At 37.1% G+C, this 17530-nt stretch overlaps 1 protein-coding gene across 7 annotated transcripts in view; it reads left to right on the forward strand.

The window, feature by feature from the left end:
* The window catches only part of USP50 (ubiquitin specific peptidase 50), a 34495-nt gene extending 17888 nt beyond the window's left edge, over positions 1 to 16607 (forward strand). For all 7 annotated transcript variants that reach the window (XM_074234693.1, XM_074234692.1, XM_074234696.1 and 4 more), the window contains 3 exons: positions 3733 to 3875; positions 14339 to 14471; positions 16327 to 16607. In XM_074234693.1, coding sequence (XP_074090794.1) covers positions 3733 to 3875; positions 14339 to 14471; positions 16327 to 16518 — 468 coding nt within the window. In that variant the 3' untranslated portion in view covers positions 16519 to 16607. The remainder of the gene's footprint in view (positions 1 to 3732; positions 3876 to 14338; positions 14472 to 16326) is intronic.
* The last annotated feature ends 923 nt before the right edge of the window (positions 16608 to 17530 follow it).

The raw sequence follows: 17530 nt of genomic DNA on the forward strand, positions 1-17530 counted from the left end.
ATGGAATAGTGTTAGCAGATGAAGTGTTATTACAAGAAACCTTATTGATTCATATTCTTTCCATTAAAATAGTAAAACATTTTTCTTCCAATCACCAAGGCATTCAATAAGCCATTTTGTAATATCACAAATGGGGTAACGTTCTTCCCCCCCCCCCCCAACACCCATTTAAGAAGGCTTTTATTCCATATGCTAATAAATTCTTTTTTTTTCTTTTTGTAAGGCAATGGAGTTAAGTGACTTGCCCAAGATCACACAGTTAGGTAATTATTGTGTCTGAGGCCAGATTTGAACTCAGGTCCTCCTGACTCCAGGGCTGATGCTCTATTCACTGTGCCACCTAGCTTCCCCCATGCTAATAAATTCTTGAGGGAATTCTCAAGACTATGCCTTCACAAGGAATGGGCATGCTGTCAAGAGATCATCTGTTTACTTCCCTTTATGCTATACTATTAGCAGAGTCAGACCATTGGTCAATACTGGGATGGAGCCTTTCTAAATTAAATCCATCACTAATGCCTTGTTGGTGAAGTTGTGAATTGATCTAACCATTCTGGGGAGCAATTTGGAATGATGTCCAAAGGACTGCAAAACTCTGCATACTCTTTGATACAGTAATAATACTGCCATTTCTGTATCCCAAAGAGATCATAAAAAAAGAAAAGGACCCACATGTTAACTCTTTTTATAGTGGCAAAGAATTGTAAACTGAGGGGATGCTTATCAATTGATGAATGGCTGAATAGGCTGCGGCATATGAATATAATGGAATACTATTCTATATGAAATGTAAGCAGGATTTCAAAAAAATCTGGAAAGATTACATGAATTGAAGCTGAGTGAAGTAAACAGAACTAGGAAAACATTGTACACATTAACAACAACAACATGTGATGATCAACTATGATAGATTCAGCTCTTCTCAGTAGTACAATGATCAAAGACAATTCTAAAAGGCTTGTGATGGAAAATACCATTCACATCTACAGAAAGAAGTTTGAGAGTCTGAATCCAGACCAAAGCATAATTCAATTTTTGAAATTTAATTCTTTCTGTTTTTTCTATCTTATTATTTTTCCCTTTTGTTCTAATTTTTCTTTCACAATATGATTAACATGTGGCACAATGGATTAGAAGCACTGACCTTGGAGTCAGGAGGACAGGAGTTCAGATTCAGTTTCAGATGCTTGACACTTAACTAGCTGTGTTAACCTTCGGCAAGTCACTTAACCCTTGCCTTGCATCCAGGGCCATCTCCATTAATCATTCCCTGATTAATATCTGGCCAAAGGACTCTGGAGGAGAAAGTGAGGCTGATGACTTAGCACTCCCTCACTCAGATCCAATTCATGTGTTTGCTAGGGTATCACCTCCCTGATGTCATGGTCTTCTTCAAGAATGAAGGACAAACATCATCATCATCAGTATGGAAATATACTTAATACAGTCATATTATGTATAACCTATATCAGATTACTTGCTCGCAAGAAAAGAGGGGAAGGTAGGAGAAAAATTTGGAACTCAAAAGCTTACAAAAAAAGATGAATGAAAATGCCATCCCTTCAAAAGAAAAAAAGAAAGAAATTTCTATCCACATCCAGAGAAAGAACTACAGAGTCTAAATTCAGACCAAAGCATGCTATTTTCAATTTTTTAAATTATTTTTTATGCTTTGTATTTTATTCTCTCAGTTTTTTGTTCTGATTCTTCTTTCATAACTTGACTGATATGGAAATGTATATAACATGATTGTGTAATGTATGACCTCTAACAGATTGCTTACTGTCTTCAGGAGCAGGAAGGAATGGAAGAAGGAAGAAAAATCTGAATTTCAAAATTTTACAGAAATGAAAGTTGAAAACTATCTTTACATATGATTGGAAAAAATAAAATACTATTAAGATTAAAAAGAAGTGCCCTGCAATTTCCCAAATGAAAAAAAAATCAGATCCCACTTTAGATCTGTTCTCACTCTAGATAGATCATTCTATGATAGAGAAGTATGGCTATATGCATTCATGTACTCACTTTGGTAATGAGATGATCAACCATATCTGTTTTCTGATGAGTAGAAACTGCATAGTCAATATTAGTTGTCAATGAACTGAAAATGCAAATTGCTGATGCCCAGATCTGAAATAGATTATTGGTAAAATGTGCACTTTTGGCTTAGTTTCAGCTCCCAAGTCAGAGAATATCCAGGGAGACACCCTAGTATTAATTGCTAATGGGATTGTGACCTGCTATAATAGGTGCTATATTAGCATTCCCTCCTCCACTTCCTTCTTCCTGCTTTCACCTCATGGACCTAGCCACCAAAGCCAGGTTTCCCTCAAGACTCAGGGATAAGGCGAGGTGAACTGTTGACCACTTCAGCAGGATAGCTGGTTTCAATTTTTTTTTCTCCTTCCTTCAAGATATTATAGGACTTTTAAAAGGCAAATCACCTTGTTTCCAGAATCTAAGTTCAGACAACTGTAACAAATTCATTTACTTAACCTAACAATGCTTTAGAAGTAAAACCATCAGAATTTCTCCTCTGATTCTGAATCTGTAATAATAGATCTATAGCAATAGTAAGTAGCAGCTAACAGTAATAGTATGTAGTAGTGAAATAATGACAGTAATAATAGTATATAGGAGGAGTGGGGAGTAGCAGTAATCATAACAGCCAGCATTTATCCAATGTTTTAAGGTTTTCAAGGTGCTTTTTAAATATTATCTCACTGTATCCTCCCACCAACTCTGGAAAAAGTAGATGTTAATCATTATCCCCATTTGAAAAAGAGAAAACTGAGCTAGGCAGTGGTTGTGTCACACTCAGGTTCATACAGCCAATAAGTGTCAGAGACAGGATTATAACTAGAATAATAGGCTCTTGAACACAAAATTTCAAATGTGGGTTGATGAGGTCAGACTCTTGGTAAAGGCTCAAGTTCTAGTAAGAAAACCTAATATCATATAAGCTTTCTATTTTTCTCTACTTTTGGAGGGGTGGGCCCACATTACATAATTTTCTAAAATATATTTAGCATTAATACCTCTAAGCCTTATATAACCACATCTCTGTTCTGTAATTGTATTACTGATATTTGTTTTTGAAACTTGGTACTAAGACTCTACATTTGTCCCTTTTGAATCCTGATTCTAAAACATTTGCTATTCTCCCTAACTCCCCTCCCACTCCCTCTTCCCTTCCCCTCCTCCTCCCCCCCTTCCCTTCCCCTCCCCATTGTTTTTTAATCCCATTCAGCAGCTTTGTGGTCAATCTGATTTCTGCATAGTAATTATGTATCTAGAAAAATAAATGAAATCAGGATTGTTTTTTTTTGTTTTTTTTTACTACCTAGTGTAGACATAAGTTTTCACTCACCTGGATGATAATGGAAGAGCTAATTCCAAAACTGATTTTTATCAATTTGAAGTTGATTTCCTTATTCACTTATCTTTTTCATTAGTAAAGATCAGAGGAAAGGAGCTCAGAATTCCATATATTTGCATGAATTCACACTCTTCAGTGTAATTCTGCAAGCAGCTTCCTATTGATGGTAGCATATATAGTAAATGCTTCAAGGGGTCCTCACTCCTTGTCTTAAACTCTCAGCTCAAGTTTGTCCTGGGCTTCAGTCACATTGCTGTGACTGTTTCTTTGACTGTTACCAAAGTGATCATTTGAAGAGGGGACAGGTTCACTTTACCCAGTTCGGTCATCAAATGGTTTTCTCTCAACAGGAATGTCTTGGATGTTTCTTTCAACAAGATACACTCACCTGGAATAACCAAATTCATTGTGCTTTCTGTGAATCTAAACAAGATGCAGCTGTCAGAGCTAGCATAGCCAAAGCACCAAAGACAGTTATTTTTCACTTAAAGAGGTATGGATTCTTGACCATCTAAGGTAGAGTTCAAAAAATAGAATGGACCAGAAAACTAGCATCATAGTTAGTCTGAATAGTTGGTCCTGGGGCAAATTCATTGATTCTTGGAATTGAGCATATTTATCTAGAGAAGTTCTACCTTAAGATAAAAGATTTGTTATATAATTGAATTATCATTTAAATCACATTGCCCTATCATAAATGAAAATGGGTTAAATCTGTATTTGCCTATACTCTTGAAAATCTTATTAAGAAGGACTTAAACACAAAAGGAGAGGAAGAAAATTTCTTGTTTACAAAGTTAGATGACACACTAGTAACATGGGAAGAAAATTAGCAGGAGAAACAACTGGTAATTGGTGGGAGACAAAGTGGAAGAAATATGCTGGCATTAAAACCAGTGTCTCAGAAGTTTAGTTTATGAATGTGCAAAGTATGTGTATTTAACAAGGACTCTTATAACCAACATGATAGTTATCACTGAGACTTGATGATGCAAAATTCAGCTGAATATGGCTTTGGAAGAGGATATACATTATTTATAGGGAAGAGAAACACTAACAATATATGAAGGACAGGTGCTGATAGCATTGCATATTAGGAAAACATAAGGAAATTCAGGAACTTGAGGGGAAAACATGGTGAGAAGCATTTGAGTAAAAGTCAAGAGTGAAACACATAGCAGATTTCCTTCCACATATTCAGGGCAAGGAGAGGTAGAATCCCATGACTTAAAATTCCATGGGGAAAGTTGCCCTCCTCTGTAGGCATTGTCTTCAAGAATGAAATTTTGAAGTCAAAAGCTGAAACAATTCCAAAAAGGAAGAAGCAGCTGACTAAAGAGATCAATGGGAATGTACAGAGAATTCAGTGACCAACTCATATCAATAAAAGAGGATGGATGGACAAGGTGATAGACAAGGATGACCCATGATAAATACCAATGTGTGACATGATTCTTAATTATTAAGAAACTGAGCTAAGATTGATGAAGGTCAAAAAAAGAAGTATTTGTAGTTATGTAGGTTAACAGGAAAAGATCAAAGAAGGGAAAAGACCATTATTTTGGAGGGAAAGGGTAACAGAAAATGGAAAAAAAGAACTATTCAACTCTTAATTTTACTGTTTTCTCTGCCAAAGAAAATGATAGACTGAGAAAGATAGAAAAAATTAGTCAAAGAACTGAAACTCAAGATGTGAGGTGGTGGTAAGAAGAGGACTTAGATTGTCTTGAATGAGGTTAAATTACCTAGTCCATATGAATTACATATAAGAATTCTAAAGTAAGTGCGACTGCTCTATTGTCAATGATCTCTAAAAGATAGCTGAGAAAAGTGAAAGTTCTGCTGCATTGGAGAAGGAAAAATGTCTAGTGGGAACTTAAAGGGAAACAGAATAGGCAACATATTTCTAACAAAATGCTTAAAGACCTGGCAGGTTAGTCACTTAATCTTTCTCACTGGAAAATGGGAACAATGATTTCAATATTGTTTCAGTGGCTACATGCTGGGCTTAGAATTGGGATACACCTGAGTTCAAACCCTGACTCTGACACATTCCATATTCATGAACTTTAAAACTACTTTCTCTGACCATAATCTATCTTTCAACATTTCTGTCTTACAGTTATAAGTTCTTCATTCTCTCTTTTCACCCCACTTCTTTCCTAAGACATCAACTGGGATTGCTATTCTTTCCTTCTACATTTAACCCTTTATGGAATCAGTTTAACTGTTCATGAGACCCTTGTCCTACCCTATTGAAAAATCTTGCCCTGCCAAATTTTAGCTTTGCATCATCCTACTATACTCACATACTATTGAATCAAGCTGGAGAACATCCCAAATGCATGCTGTGTCCCCCACAAATACATAAATCTCAACTGTGTGTTCACAACAGCAAGACAACTTTATATCACTCCATATCTCACTACTGTGACTTGCCCAAAACCTATTTATCTTGCCTCAAGCCTTCACCCCCCACTCTTATCAACTGAGAAGACTTTCCTCATTCCTGGAAAAAAAACTGAAGCCACTCACTAAGCTCCCCTTTCTCTTCACATTACTTAATGCCATCTGCTACTATCTTCTCCATTTCCATCTCACAAGAAGAGATGACTCTTCATTAAGGTAAACTATATACACAAATTATTCTATCCCAACTCATCATGTATAAAAAACTTCCCCTTCAATCTTTCTTCTATTTTTTAATCTTTCTCTTATTTTTTTGGTTATATGCCAAAACAACTTACAACATTCACTTCTAAAACCTTGAGTTACAACAAATTTTCTCCCTTCTGCCCACTCCATTCTCCCTTATTGAGAAAGCAAGTCACTTGATATAGATTAAAAATGTGTAGTCATGAAAAACATTATCATAACAGTCAGGTTGTAAAAGTAAAATACCCTCTCCCTCCCTCCCCCAAGAAACCTCAAGGGAAAAAAAAGTGAAAAAAAAACATCTTTGGGATGGAGAGTATTTTTTATCATAAGTCCTTCAGAGTTTTCTTGGGTCACAGCACTGCTGATCATCTTGCAATATTGGTAGTATAAGATACATTTCCCATTGCATCTGTTCATGTGTTTTCTGAGCGCAATCTATTCATCATTTCCCATAACAGAATAGAATTTCAACTTAATCACATACTGCATTTTGTTCAGTCATTCCCTAACTGATGGGCATTCCCTCAATCTCTTCCTTCCAGAAAAGAGCTGCAATAAGTATTTCTATACATTTAGGTTCTTTTTTTCCTGTATTTCATCTCTTCTGGAATTTAGACCTATTGGTGGCATGATTTTATAGTCCCTTGGGCATAGTTCTAAATTTCTCTAAAAGAATTGTAGAATCATTTTAAAACTTCTCCAACAATGCATCAATGTCTCAATTTTCCTATAATTCCCTCTAACATTTATTTTCTCCTGAGGATTAGTCAATTCAATAGGTATAAAGTAGTACCTCAGAATTGTTCCAACTTGCATTTCTCACTATCAAGAGTGAGTTTAGCACATTTAAAAAAAATGATTTAGGGGCAGTTAGGTGGTGCTGTGGATAGAGCACTGGACCTGGAGTCAGGAGTACCTGAATTCAAATCCAGACTCAGAAACTAAAATAATTACCTAGCTGTGTGACCTTGAGCAAGTCACTTAACCCCATTGCCTTGCAAAAATAAAAAAAAATTGATTTAAGTAGATTGCACTAATAACCTTGTCTGAAAACTTTTCATATCTCTTGATCATTTAGGGAAATGGCTCCTTTTAAATTTTTTTTTTATTTTGAGTTTTACAATTTTTCCTCCTAATCTTCCTTCCCCCACCACAAAAGGTAGTTGTTAGTCTTCATAATGTTTCCATGGTATACACTGATCTAAGTTGAATGTGATGAGAGAGAAATCATATCCTTAAGGGAGAAAAATAAAGTATAAAAGATAGCAGAATTACATAGTAAGCTAATGAGGGTTCCCCCCCCCCAAATTGAAGGTAATAGTCCTTGGTCTTTGTTCAAACTCCACAATTCTTTCTCTGGATCCAGATGGCATTTTCCATCACAGATACCCCAAAATTGTCCCTGATTGTTGCACTGATGGAATGAGGAAGTCCAACAAGGTTGATCATCACCCCCATGTTGCTGTTAGGGTGTACAGTGTTTTTCTGGTTCTGCTCATCTTGCTTAGCACCAATTCATGCAAATCCTTCCAGGATTCCCTGAATTCCCATCCCTTTTGGTTTCTTTTTTTTTTGCAAGTGAACTTTAATTTATTATTACTATTATTACAATTATTTTGTTATAATAGTAAACATAAACTCCCTTCCCCATCCCCAAGAAAATGAGAAACCTTAAGAATAGTGAGAGAGAGAGAGAAAAAAATGTACTTCAGTCTGTGTTCAGATTGCAATGGCTCTGTCTCTGGGATGAGTTGCTTTCTTTACCATAAGTCCACCAGAGAGTTACTATTACTAGCTGTACCTCCACTGTATTCTTCTCCACTCTCATTTATTCTATTCTCTCTCTCTCCTTTCATCTTGACCCTGTCCAAAAGTGTGTTGTATCTGAGTACCCTTTCCCTCAATCTTTGCTCTCTTCTACCTATTCCCCCCTTCCCTCCCCCCATTCCCCCTTATCCCATCCCTTTCTTCTCATTTTTCTCTAGGGTAAGATAGATTTCCTCACCCTATTAAGTGTGTATGTTATTTCCTCTTTGAGTCATTTCTGATGAGAATGAAGGCTCGCTCATTCCCCCTCGCCTTCCCCCTTTCCACTCCATTGAAAAAGCTTTTTCTTGACTCTTATGTGAAATTTCTTAGCTTCTTCTTCCTCTCCTTTCTCTTCCTCCCAGTACTTTCCTTTGTCACCCACTGACTCCATCTTTTTACTATATTATACCATTATATTCCACTCCTTCCTATGTCCTGTCTATATATGCTCCTGCTAACAGCTTTTATAAATGAGAAAGTTCATATGAGTTATCAATATCTTCTTCCCATGCAGGAATACAAACAGTTCAACATCATCAAGTTCCTCATAGTTAGTCCCTCTCTTCTACTCCCTCTATGGTTCACCAGAGTCCTGTACTTGGAGATCAAACTTTCTGTTAAGCTCTGGTTGTTTCAATAGGAAAGTTTGAAAATCCTGTTTCTTTGAAAGTTCATCTTTCCCCCTGAAAGAGGATGTTCAAATTTTGCTGGGTAGTTGATTCTAGGTTGTAAAATTTTGCCTTCGGGAATATCGTACTCCAATCCCTATGAGCCCTTAATGTAGATGCTGCCAGATCCTGTGTAATCCTGACTATGGAGCCTCAGTAGTTGAATTGTTTGTTTCTGGCAGCTTTTAGAATTTTCTCTTTGATTTGGGAGTTTTGGAATTTGGCTATAATATTCCTGGAAGATTTTTCTTTTGGAATCTCTTTCAGGAGATGACCAGTGAATTCCCTCAAATTCTACTTTACCCTCTGCTTCTAGGATTTCAGAGCAATTTTGCTGTATTCTTTCTTGAGGAATGAAGTCTAGGTATAACTCATTCTTTCTGTGGGTTCTGCCCCTCTAAATTTTGGCTAGAGTCATAATTTGTTTGTTTTTGGAGTTTTGGGGGGAAGGAGTTTGTGGGAACTGCCTTCATGCCACCATCTTGGCTCTGCCCTGAATGTCTCTTATTTTTAAAACTTTGACTTAGTTGTCTATGTTTGAGAAATGAGGTCTTTATCAGAGAAACTTGTTTGAATATTTTTTCTAACAGTTACTACAGCTAACGATTTCCCTCCATCCTATTCTCCCATCCCCATTTATTCTATCCTTTCCTTTCACCCTGTCCCTTCTCAAAAGTGTTTTGCATCTGACTGCCCCCTCCCACAATCTTCCTTCCCTTCCATCACCTGCTCACCCACCTATCCCCTCCCACTCCCATTCCCTTTCTTCTCCTACTTTCTAATAGGGGATGATAGATTTCTATACTCAATTGTGTGTACTATTCCTTCTCTGGGCCAATTCCAACAAGAAGGCTCACTCAGCCCCCTCAGGTTCCCCCTGTTCCACTCCACTGCATAAGCTTTCTTGCTTCTTTTATAAACTTACCCTGTTCTACCTTTTCTTTCCCTTTCTCCCAATATATTCCTCTCTTACAATTAACTATATATATATATATATATATATATATATATATATATATATATATTCAAATTCAACTCCCACCTATGCCTTATCTACATATTCTCCTAACTGCCCTAATAAATGAGAAAATTCATATGTCTTATCAGGATCATCTTCTCATACACGAATATAAGCAGTTTAACATTATTAAGTCCTTGAAGATTTTCCTGTTTTTTTGCCTTCACTTGAGTTTTGTATTTAAAGTTCAAACTTTCTGTTCAACTCTGGTTGTTTCATCAGGGAAGTTTGAAAGTTCCCTATTTCATTGAATCTTTTCCCCTGAAAGCGTACATTCAGTTTTGCTGGGTAGTTGATTCTTGGTTGTAATCCAAGCTCATTTATCATCCTGAATATCATATTCCAATCCCTATGATCCCTTAATGTAGAAGCTGTTAAATAGCTTATATTTATCCTAACTGTGGCATGATTTGAATTGATTGTTTCTGACTGCTTGTGGTATTTTCTCCTTAACTTGGGAGTTTTGAAATTTGGCTATAATATTCCTGGCAGTTTTCATTTTGGAATCTCTTTCAGGAGGAGATTGGTGAATTCTTTCAATTTCTATTTTATTCTCTGCTTCTAGAATATCAGGGTAGTTTTCCTTGATAAATGATGTCTAGGCTTTTTTTTTTTAATTGTGGCATAATTTTAAAATTATCTCTCCTGGATCCGTTTTCCAGGTCAGTTGTTTTTCCAGTGAGATATTTCACAATTTCTTCTAGTTTTCCCATTCTTTTGGTTCTGTTTTGTTTCTTGTTTCTTGATTTCTCACAAAGTCATCAGCTTCCCTTTAAGGCTCAACTCTATATTTTAAGGAATTATTTTCTTCAGTAAGATTTTGTATCTCCTTTTCCATTTGGCATTCTGCTTTTAAGGCATTCTTCACCTTATTGACTTTAAATACCTTTTTCCATTTGGCCCAGTCTGATTTTTAAGGTATTATTTTAATCAGGTTTTCTTGGTATTCCTCTTCACCAAGCTACTTGACTCAGTTTTCATGATTTTCCTGCATCACCCTCATTTCTCTTCCAAATTTTTCCTCTATGAGCTCTCTTGAGTCCAATTCATATTTTTCTTGGAGACTTTGGATGTAGAAGCTTTGACTTTATCTTCTTCTGAGTATATATTTTGATTTCCATTTGACCAAAGTCATTTGCTCATTTCCCTTGATTTTTATTTTAATTCTTTGTTAAGGTAGGGGCTCTGCTTTTGAAGGTTTTTGCAGCTGTTTTCATAGATAATCTTAGGGACCTGAAAATTTTCTATTCCTCCAAGATCTCATGGGAGGCTATGATTACTCTCCTGGACTGTGCTCTGGTTTGTGAGTGACCACAAGCACTGTCCTCTGCCCTGGAACTTTTGAGGAGAGTCTCTCTTCTGCTATGGCATTAAGCTCTATACTCTTTTTCCTGGGACTGGGGCCCTAGACTCTGAGTCAGATCTGAGTATGGGCAAAGCAAGAGTACTGCCTCAGCGATAGCAAAGAGACCCCTGCAATCTCCTCCAAATCCTGTAGGGTTGATGGGTTGAGAGCTCTGGAAGTAACTCCTGAGGTCTGGGGTCGGGTCTGTGATGCTGAGACCTGTGCTAGACTGTGCTCCAATCTCACCCTGGTGCAGCAGACTTTTTCCACTGACTTCCAAGTTGTCTGTGGCAATCCCTGGGCTGAGAGGTCTGGGAACCACCACTACTGCCACTGACTCTGGCACCCTGTGGGATGGCTGGGGCCAGTTTGCTCCCATATGGCCTGCACAACACTGTGTTCCTCTTTTACCTTGGTTCAACAGACACTTCCTGTGGGTCTTCCAAGTTTTCTTAGACTGGAATTCACTCAGTCTTTTTGTAAGTTCTGCCACTCTAGAATTTGGCTAATTATTTAAAGGTATTTGTAGTAGTTTGGAGCAGCGCTTGGGTGAATCCCTGCCTTTACTCTGTCATCTTGACTCCTCTCCCACTAATTTTTTCTTTTCTTTTTTTTTTGCAAGGCAACGGGGTTAAGTGGCTTGCCCAAGGCCACACAGCTAGGTAATTATTAAGTGTCTGAGGCTGGATTTGAACTCAGATACTCAGGGCTGGTGCTCTATCCCACTGCACCACCTAGCCACCCCAACAATAATTTAATTGTCACATATAATGGCTTTTTCTCAGTCCTTTTCTTTCTTAATCTGTGACCTTGATATTTTCTTCTAGGTTTGTTTGGGTTTTTTTTAGGTTTTTGCAAGGCAAATGGGGTTAAGTGGCTTGCTCAAGGCCACACAGCTAGGTAATTATTAGGTGTCTGAGGCCAGATTTGAACCCAGGTACTCCTGACTCCAGGACCGGTGCTTTATCCACTACGCCACCTAGCTGCCCCTTCTTCTAGGTTTTTAATGATACTGTTCTACTGATTATCCTCTCCTTTGTTTTCTGCTATGTCTTCTCTACAGGTCATAACTATTAATGTGGTATATCTGAAGGTTCTGTCCTGGGCCCTCTTCTCCCCTTTTCCCATTTCATTTGGTGGTCTCACCAGCTTCCTTGGAATCAATTATTTCTATGAAAAGTGATTTTCATACCTACTTGTACTTTCTCTCTTGATGTCCAGTCTCACATATCCAACTGTCATTTGGATATTTTAAATTGGATTATTTCATAGGTATCTTAAACTTAGCACAAAATTTACTCTTGTACTCCCCCACCCCCAAACCTTTCCTCCCCAATTTCCCCACTTCTGACATTTTCCCAATCACCTACACTCACAACTTAGGCATCATCACTCACACCTCCTCCCTGTAGGCCAATCAGTTGACAAATCCTGTTATTTCTTCCTTTGTAACCTTACACACACACTGTATGGTTAATACAGAGGATATAAGATTTTCCATGGTAAGGCCTTATATTATCTCTGGTATACAGAGAATCACTGATCCCCAATTCACCCCTGATGTATAGTGAGGGGAGATGAGCAAAATTGATCTCATGCACATATTTAAAACAGCTTGAATATTTAAAAGAACTGCTGAAAGTCCTTGACTAGTCCTGGACAGACTCTCAAGGCCATACTTGATTAACATTGCCTATCTCTTCAGGAACTAGCCATTCCTAAATGTAAACACCATAATTCTTGGGGTTGGGGAGGGGTGGCTCCCTCCTTGGACAACCTGGAAAAATGTGGTTTTATTCCACAAAAAAATTGGCAAGAAGTCTTCTTTGTTTTCGTTAATTAAGATCTAATTAGACCCCAGCTTAATTGGAGTTTCACCCATGGAGAGGAGACACTGCCCTGGGGACTTCCCAATCCGGACTCTAAATGCTGTACCCCGGGACTCTCCAGCTGCTGTTGATTCAGATGTTGAAGCTCCTCTGATTGGTGATTTTTTCTCTTAATATCTATGCTTATGTAGGCTTTGCTCTTCTTTTTTATTATATTGGGACTTATTGGTTACTTTTACTTTAAAACTGATTTATTTCTACCTGCTTTATAATCATTTTATTAAATATAGTCTTTTTAGTTTTGTTGGTGTGAATGTGTCACTTTGTAGGAGTGAAACCAAAACTCCTTAATCAAACACACACACACACAATCACACCCTCAACTGGATATTCACAGCAGCAAGACAATTATTTTATACCTCCCTAATCAATACACTATTCCTCTCACTATGGTGTCTTTTTTCAATTATCTCATTTAATCCCCACAACCCTGGGAAATAGGTACCATGAGCTACCATATTGCTCATTTTTAAAATGAGGAAACTGAGGCTAACAGAGGTGAAGTGACTTGATCAGGGTCATATAGCTATTAAATTTCTGAAGCTAGACTTGAACTCTGGTTTGATTCCAAGACTGGGTACTTATCCACTGAACTCCTAGCTTCCCTACAGCCAATTGTGTGGCTAACTGCCTATCCTATTTGGAGTCACGATGTTAAGAAAAAAGACTAATAAAAGTATCCAGAAATAGTTGGGAATTGGAGAATGCAGAAAATGGTTTGGAGAGTCGATCATTAATGAGGAGTTAAGAAGGGAGTGGGCTAGGGAATGGGGAGTGGAGAGGACTGGAGAATGTGTCAAAGGAAGGGCTGGTAGGGATGGGATTGTTTAGTGACTGAAATGGACAAGATAGGAAAAAGTTGGATCCCCGTCTTCCTGTTAATAGACACCAAGTCAGTAAGAACTAATTAAGCAATTAATAGGTGCCAGGGCATTGTAGTAGGTACTGGGTTCAAATTAGGTCCTTGCCCTCAAGGAACTTTCATCCTAACAATATTCTAAAGGATGTTTTCTCCAGAGAAATTTTTTCCTGAAAACTTCTGAGCAAGATATAAAGAGAGAGCTGGATTCAAAGGAAGACCTAAGTTAAAGATTGGCCTCTGACATAACTGGTTGTGTGTTCATGAGCAAATCACTTGGCCGCTATAAGCACTTTTGGAGCACTTCTCTAAATCTTTCTTTCATGGAAATCTCAATAATGTTCAAAAGAGCCTAGTTCTTTCTAGACTCCTGAGTAAGAAGAGTAATTGAATTCTGGTAAAATAAACTTTGGCACAAAGGTTGCCTAAAAAGATTGCCTAACTGGCACTGTTTTCCACTGCATTAGACTAAAATTATAGAAATTGTTTTACTTCCTATTTTTTTAAGGACTTTCACAGAGCAAAAATCAATGTCTTTTCCTTTGTGTTTTTTAAGTTACTTAATTTGGGAAATTATTTAAAGAAATTTGTCTGATTTCTATGAACTAACTATATTTGAGTGATAAACAAAAATATGTGTGACATAATCCAAAAGTGAAGTCATCAAATGAAGCATTTATCGTGCATCTCACATTACTTCCACTTCTTAGGTTTGACTGTCAGGGTAGAATGAAGAGGAAATTAAGAACAGATATCCATTATCCACTGAACAACTTGGATCTTTCTCCGTATATTTATCCACTTTTTCGGAAACATCCTAAATACAGCCTTTGTGGAGTGGTGGTGAGTAATATGGTAAAATTGTTCTAAGTAACACAAGAATTTTAAAGAAAACTACTACTATTTTATGATTTCTTGTTACAAAGTATAAAACTAGGAACAACTGATTTTCCTCTGGAGTAGACCTCTAGCATGCTCTGAAATCAGGTTTTTCAGAATATACACCAATTTCAAATTTACACTCTATCTTGGTCTTGGAATCACTTCAGTGAATTAGACTGGAGAAGGTCCTAGATAGAAGTGCTAAGTGTGTGTGTGTGGGGGTGGTGGTGGATGATCCAGGGCTTTTTCCAATGCCACTGTACCTAAAAGCAAAGATAATAGCAACATGTTGAAATGGAATGGGAGATTTTGTGGAAAAGGAAGATTCTTTTCAGCTAATATCTTCCTGAAAACTTTTTTTTTTAAGGTTTATGCAAGGCATATGGGGTTAGGTGGCTTGCCCAAGGCCACACAGCTAGGTAATTATTAGGTGTCTGAGACCAGATTTGAACCCAGGTACTCCTGACTCCAGGGCCGGTGCTTTATCCACTGTGCCACCTAGCCGCCCCCTGAAAACTACTTTAAAAAATTATCTTTAACAAGTATTTTGCTGTGCTTAACTTCTTGTTTGGAAAAACTATATAGTGCCTTCCTTGTTCATCAAAATAAAATCCATTATCCATTATGCTCAATTTCTTTAAGACTTCACAAATTGATTTATCCCTCCCCATGCCCCAATTTCTTGTTTTAAGTATTGCAGTTTTTAAAGAAATTCTAATATAGGAAAATGTTGCACACTTAAGACTTTAAGGGTTAATTATTATTATTATTATTTTAGTGTTTTTTGCAAGGCAATGGGGTTAAGTGACTTGCCCAAGGCCACACAGTTAGGTAATTATTAAGTATCTGAAGCCGGATTTCAACTCGAGTACTTTACTTCTGACTCCAGGGCTGGTGCTCTATCCACTGTGCCAGCCCCCCCCTTTAGGAGTTAATTATTAACATTACCAAAAAATACTTAAGTTTTATAAAGGGATCCAGCTAAGATTGCTTAAATACCCATTCCTACTTGCACTTATGTTTAAATGATATTAACTTATTAAGAAAGAAGAGGCTTGATCTTAACACTGAAGATCAATCAGAAGTCAAGACAAACCATCTCTGAAATGATTGTTAGGCCATCAAGAAAAACAATTTTACCCTCAAATTCTCAAATGTGTGATGCAAAATAACATTTCAATCATCCACTTCTTAACTATGTCTAAGCTACATAAATATAGCTATACATTGGCAACTGGCTTAACATCTTTACCATTTCCCTCATTAGGAATGTTCTGTTTTCTATATTCTATCTTGCTTTCTCAATAAGACTTCCTGACCTTATCACTTAAAAAAAAACATCATTACTCTAAATTCCCCCAGAATTCAGGTTCTACTACAGGAACTTATATTTGTTTGTATGTCTCTTTGTAAATGATTTCTTCCTTTTGTGTACTGGCTCCTCTCCCTAATTTGCTCCTTTGGAGCAAAGTTAGCAAGCATTGTTCTAATAGTATTTTCATTAACTATAGACCATATGCTTCCAAATATAGTCAACCTATTTGCAAAACTTTTAATATTTGATAGATTCAATGGACATAGTTTGTAGATTGTTCCAGTGGATTTAAAAACACAATAACCATATCAAGTCCTTTAAACTTCCACTCAACTAATCCTTTATAAATGATTCAAAATTTGGAAAATTTAGTGTTTCCTAAACAGTACAATAATTTCTTATTGGGGAAAAAAAAAGTCTTCCCCTAGATTTCTTTGTATTTTAGAATTTTCACATGAAAAACCAAACAAAGCAAACCAGTTAAACCTCTCTCTCCTTCAGAATCACTTTGGTGATCTAGATGGTGGTCATTACACGGCATTCTGCAAGAATACAGTCAACCAGACCTGGTACAGCTTTGATGACACCCGAGTCTGCGAGATTCCAGATTCTGCAGTTCAAACCCCTGCTGCATACCTCCTCTTCTACAGCTGTCAGTCTTTTTCTATACCTACCCCAAAATGCAAGTGCTAGGAAAATGTTTTCTGAAAACTGTGAAACAAGAGAACACAAATCACAGTGGTAGCCGTTTTTACTTAGCATTAAACTTGTGCAACTGATAAGGCTCTCTGTTATTAAGTCTTTCTAAGTCATGAGGCCAGGCCCAAATGACAAGGTTGTGTAAATACAGTACTAATACTGCTAACCATTTAGCATCTTATTTACCTCTGTAGCACTGGGCCTATAACAGCCAAATAGGACAAGGATAACTGCAGACTGAGTATTCTGGGTGGTTGGGACAAGAGTAATCTTAGGACTTGCCTAGAAGATTGAGGAATCTGTTAGATCAATCATAATTCCCAGAGATCACTTTGAGGTTCCTAGGCTTGGAGGTTAGTAGTCCTGATAGTCTTTATTAAGCTTGTGAAGCAAGTACTATGCTATTTTATATAATAAATCTTGAGATGCCACTCTCCCCATTTTCAGATGAGACTGATGATCTGCCCAGAATCATCCTGCTAGTAAATGTCTGAGGTCACATTGGAACTCAGACCTTCCTTACTCTAGATCGAGCACAACTAGATGCCTCCAGGGTGGCTTTTGTTTCCAGTCTAGAAACCATAGTTTTAAACTTCTGACTCACTCTTAAGATTCCATGATGAGCTGTATACTTACACTAGTTGGTACTCTGGTTATGGAGCTTTCCTTTAAGCCAGGTTTCCTTATCAGGTTTGCAGTTGGGGATGAACTTTTTAAAAAAAATGTAGATAACTATTTCAATAGAATTGGTTTCTTTTGAAATCCTATGTATTTTATGCATTTAAAAACACACTGAGGAATCTTTAGGTTATCAAAGGTGTACATGACACATGAGGTTAAGAAACCTTCCTCACATTCTCACATAAAATTTTGCTACCAAGATTGCTTTTCAGGGTCACTTCAAAGTATAAAGTTGGATTAAGATGCAATCTTATGGTGGGTTTCCATTGTCCTTTTAAACAAGTATTATTTAAACATTCAGAATGAAAATCATTCCTTTAAGAAC

This window comes from Macrotis lagotis, chromosome 4, assembly GCF_037893015.1.
Source record: "Macrotis lagotis isolate mMagLag1 chromosome 4, bilby.v1.9.chrom.fasta, whole genome shotgun sequence".
NCBI lineage: Eukaryota > Metazoa > Chordata > Mammalia > Peramelemorphia > Peramelidae > Macrotis > Macrotis lagotis.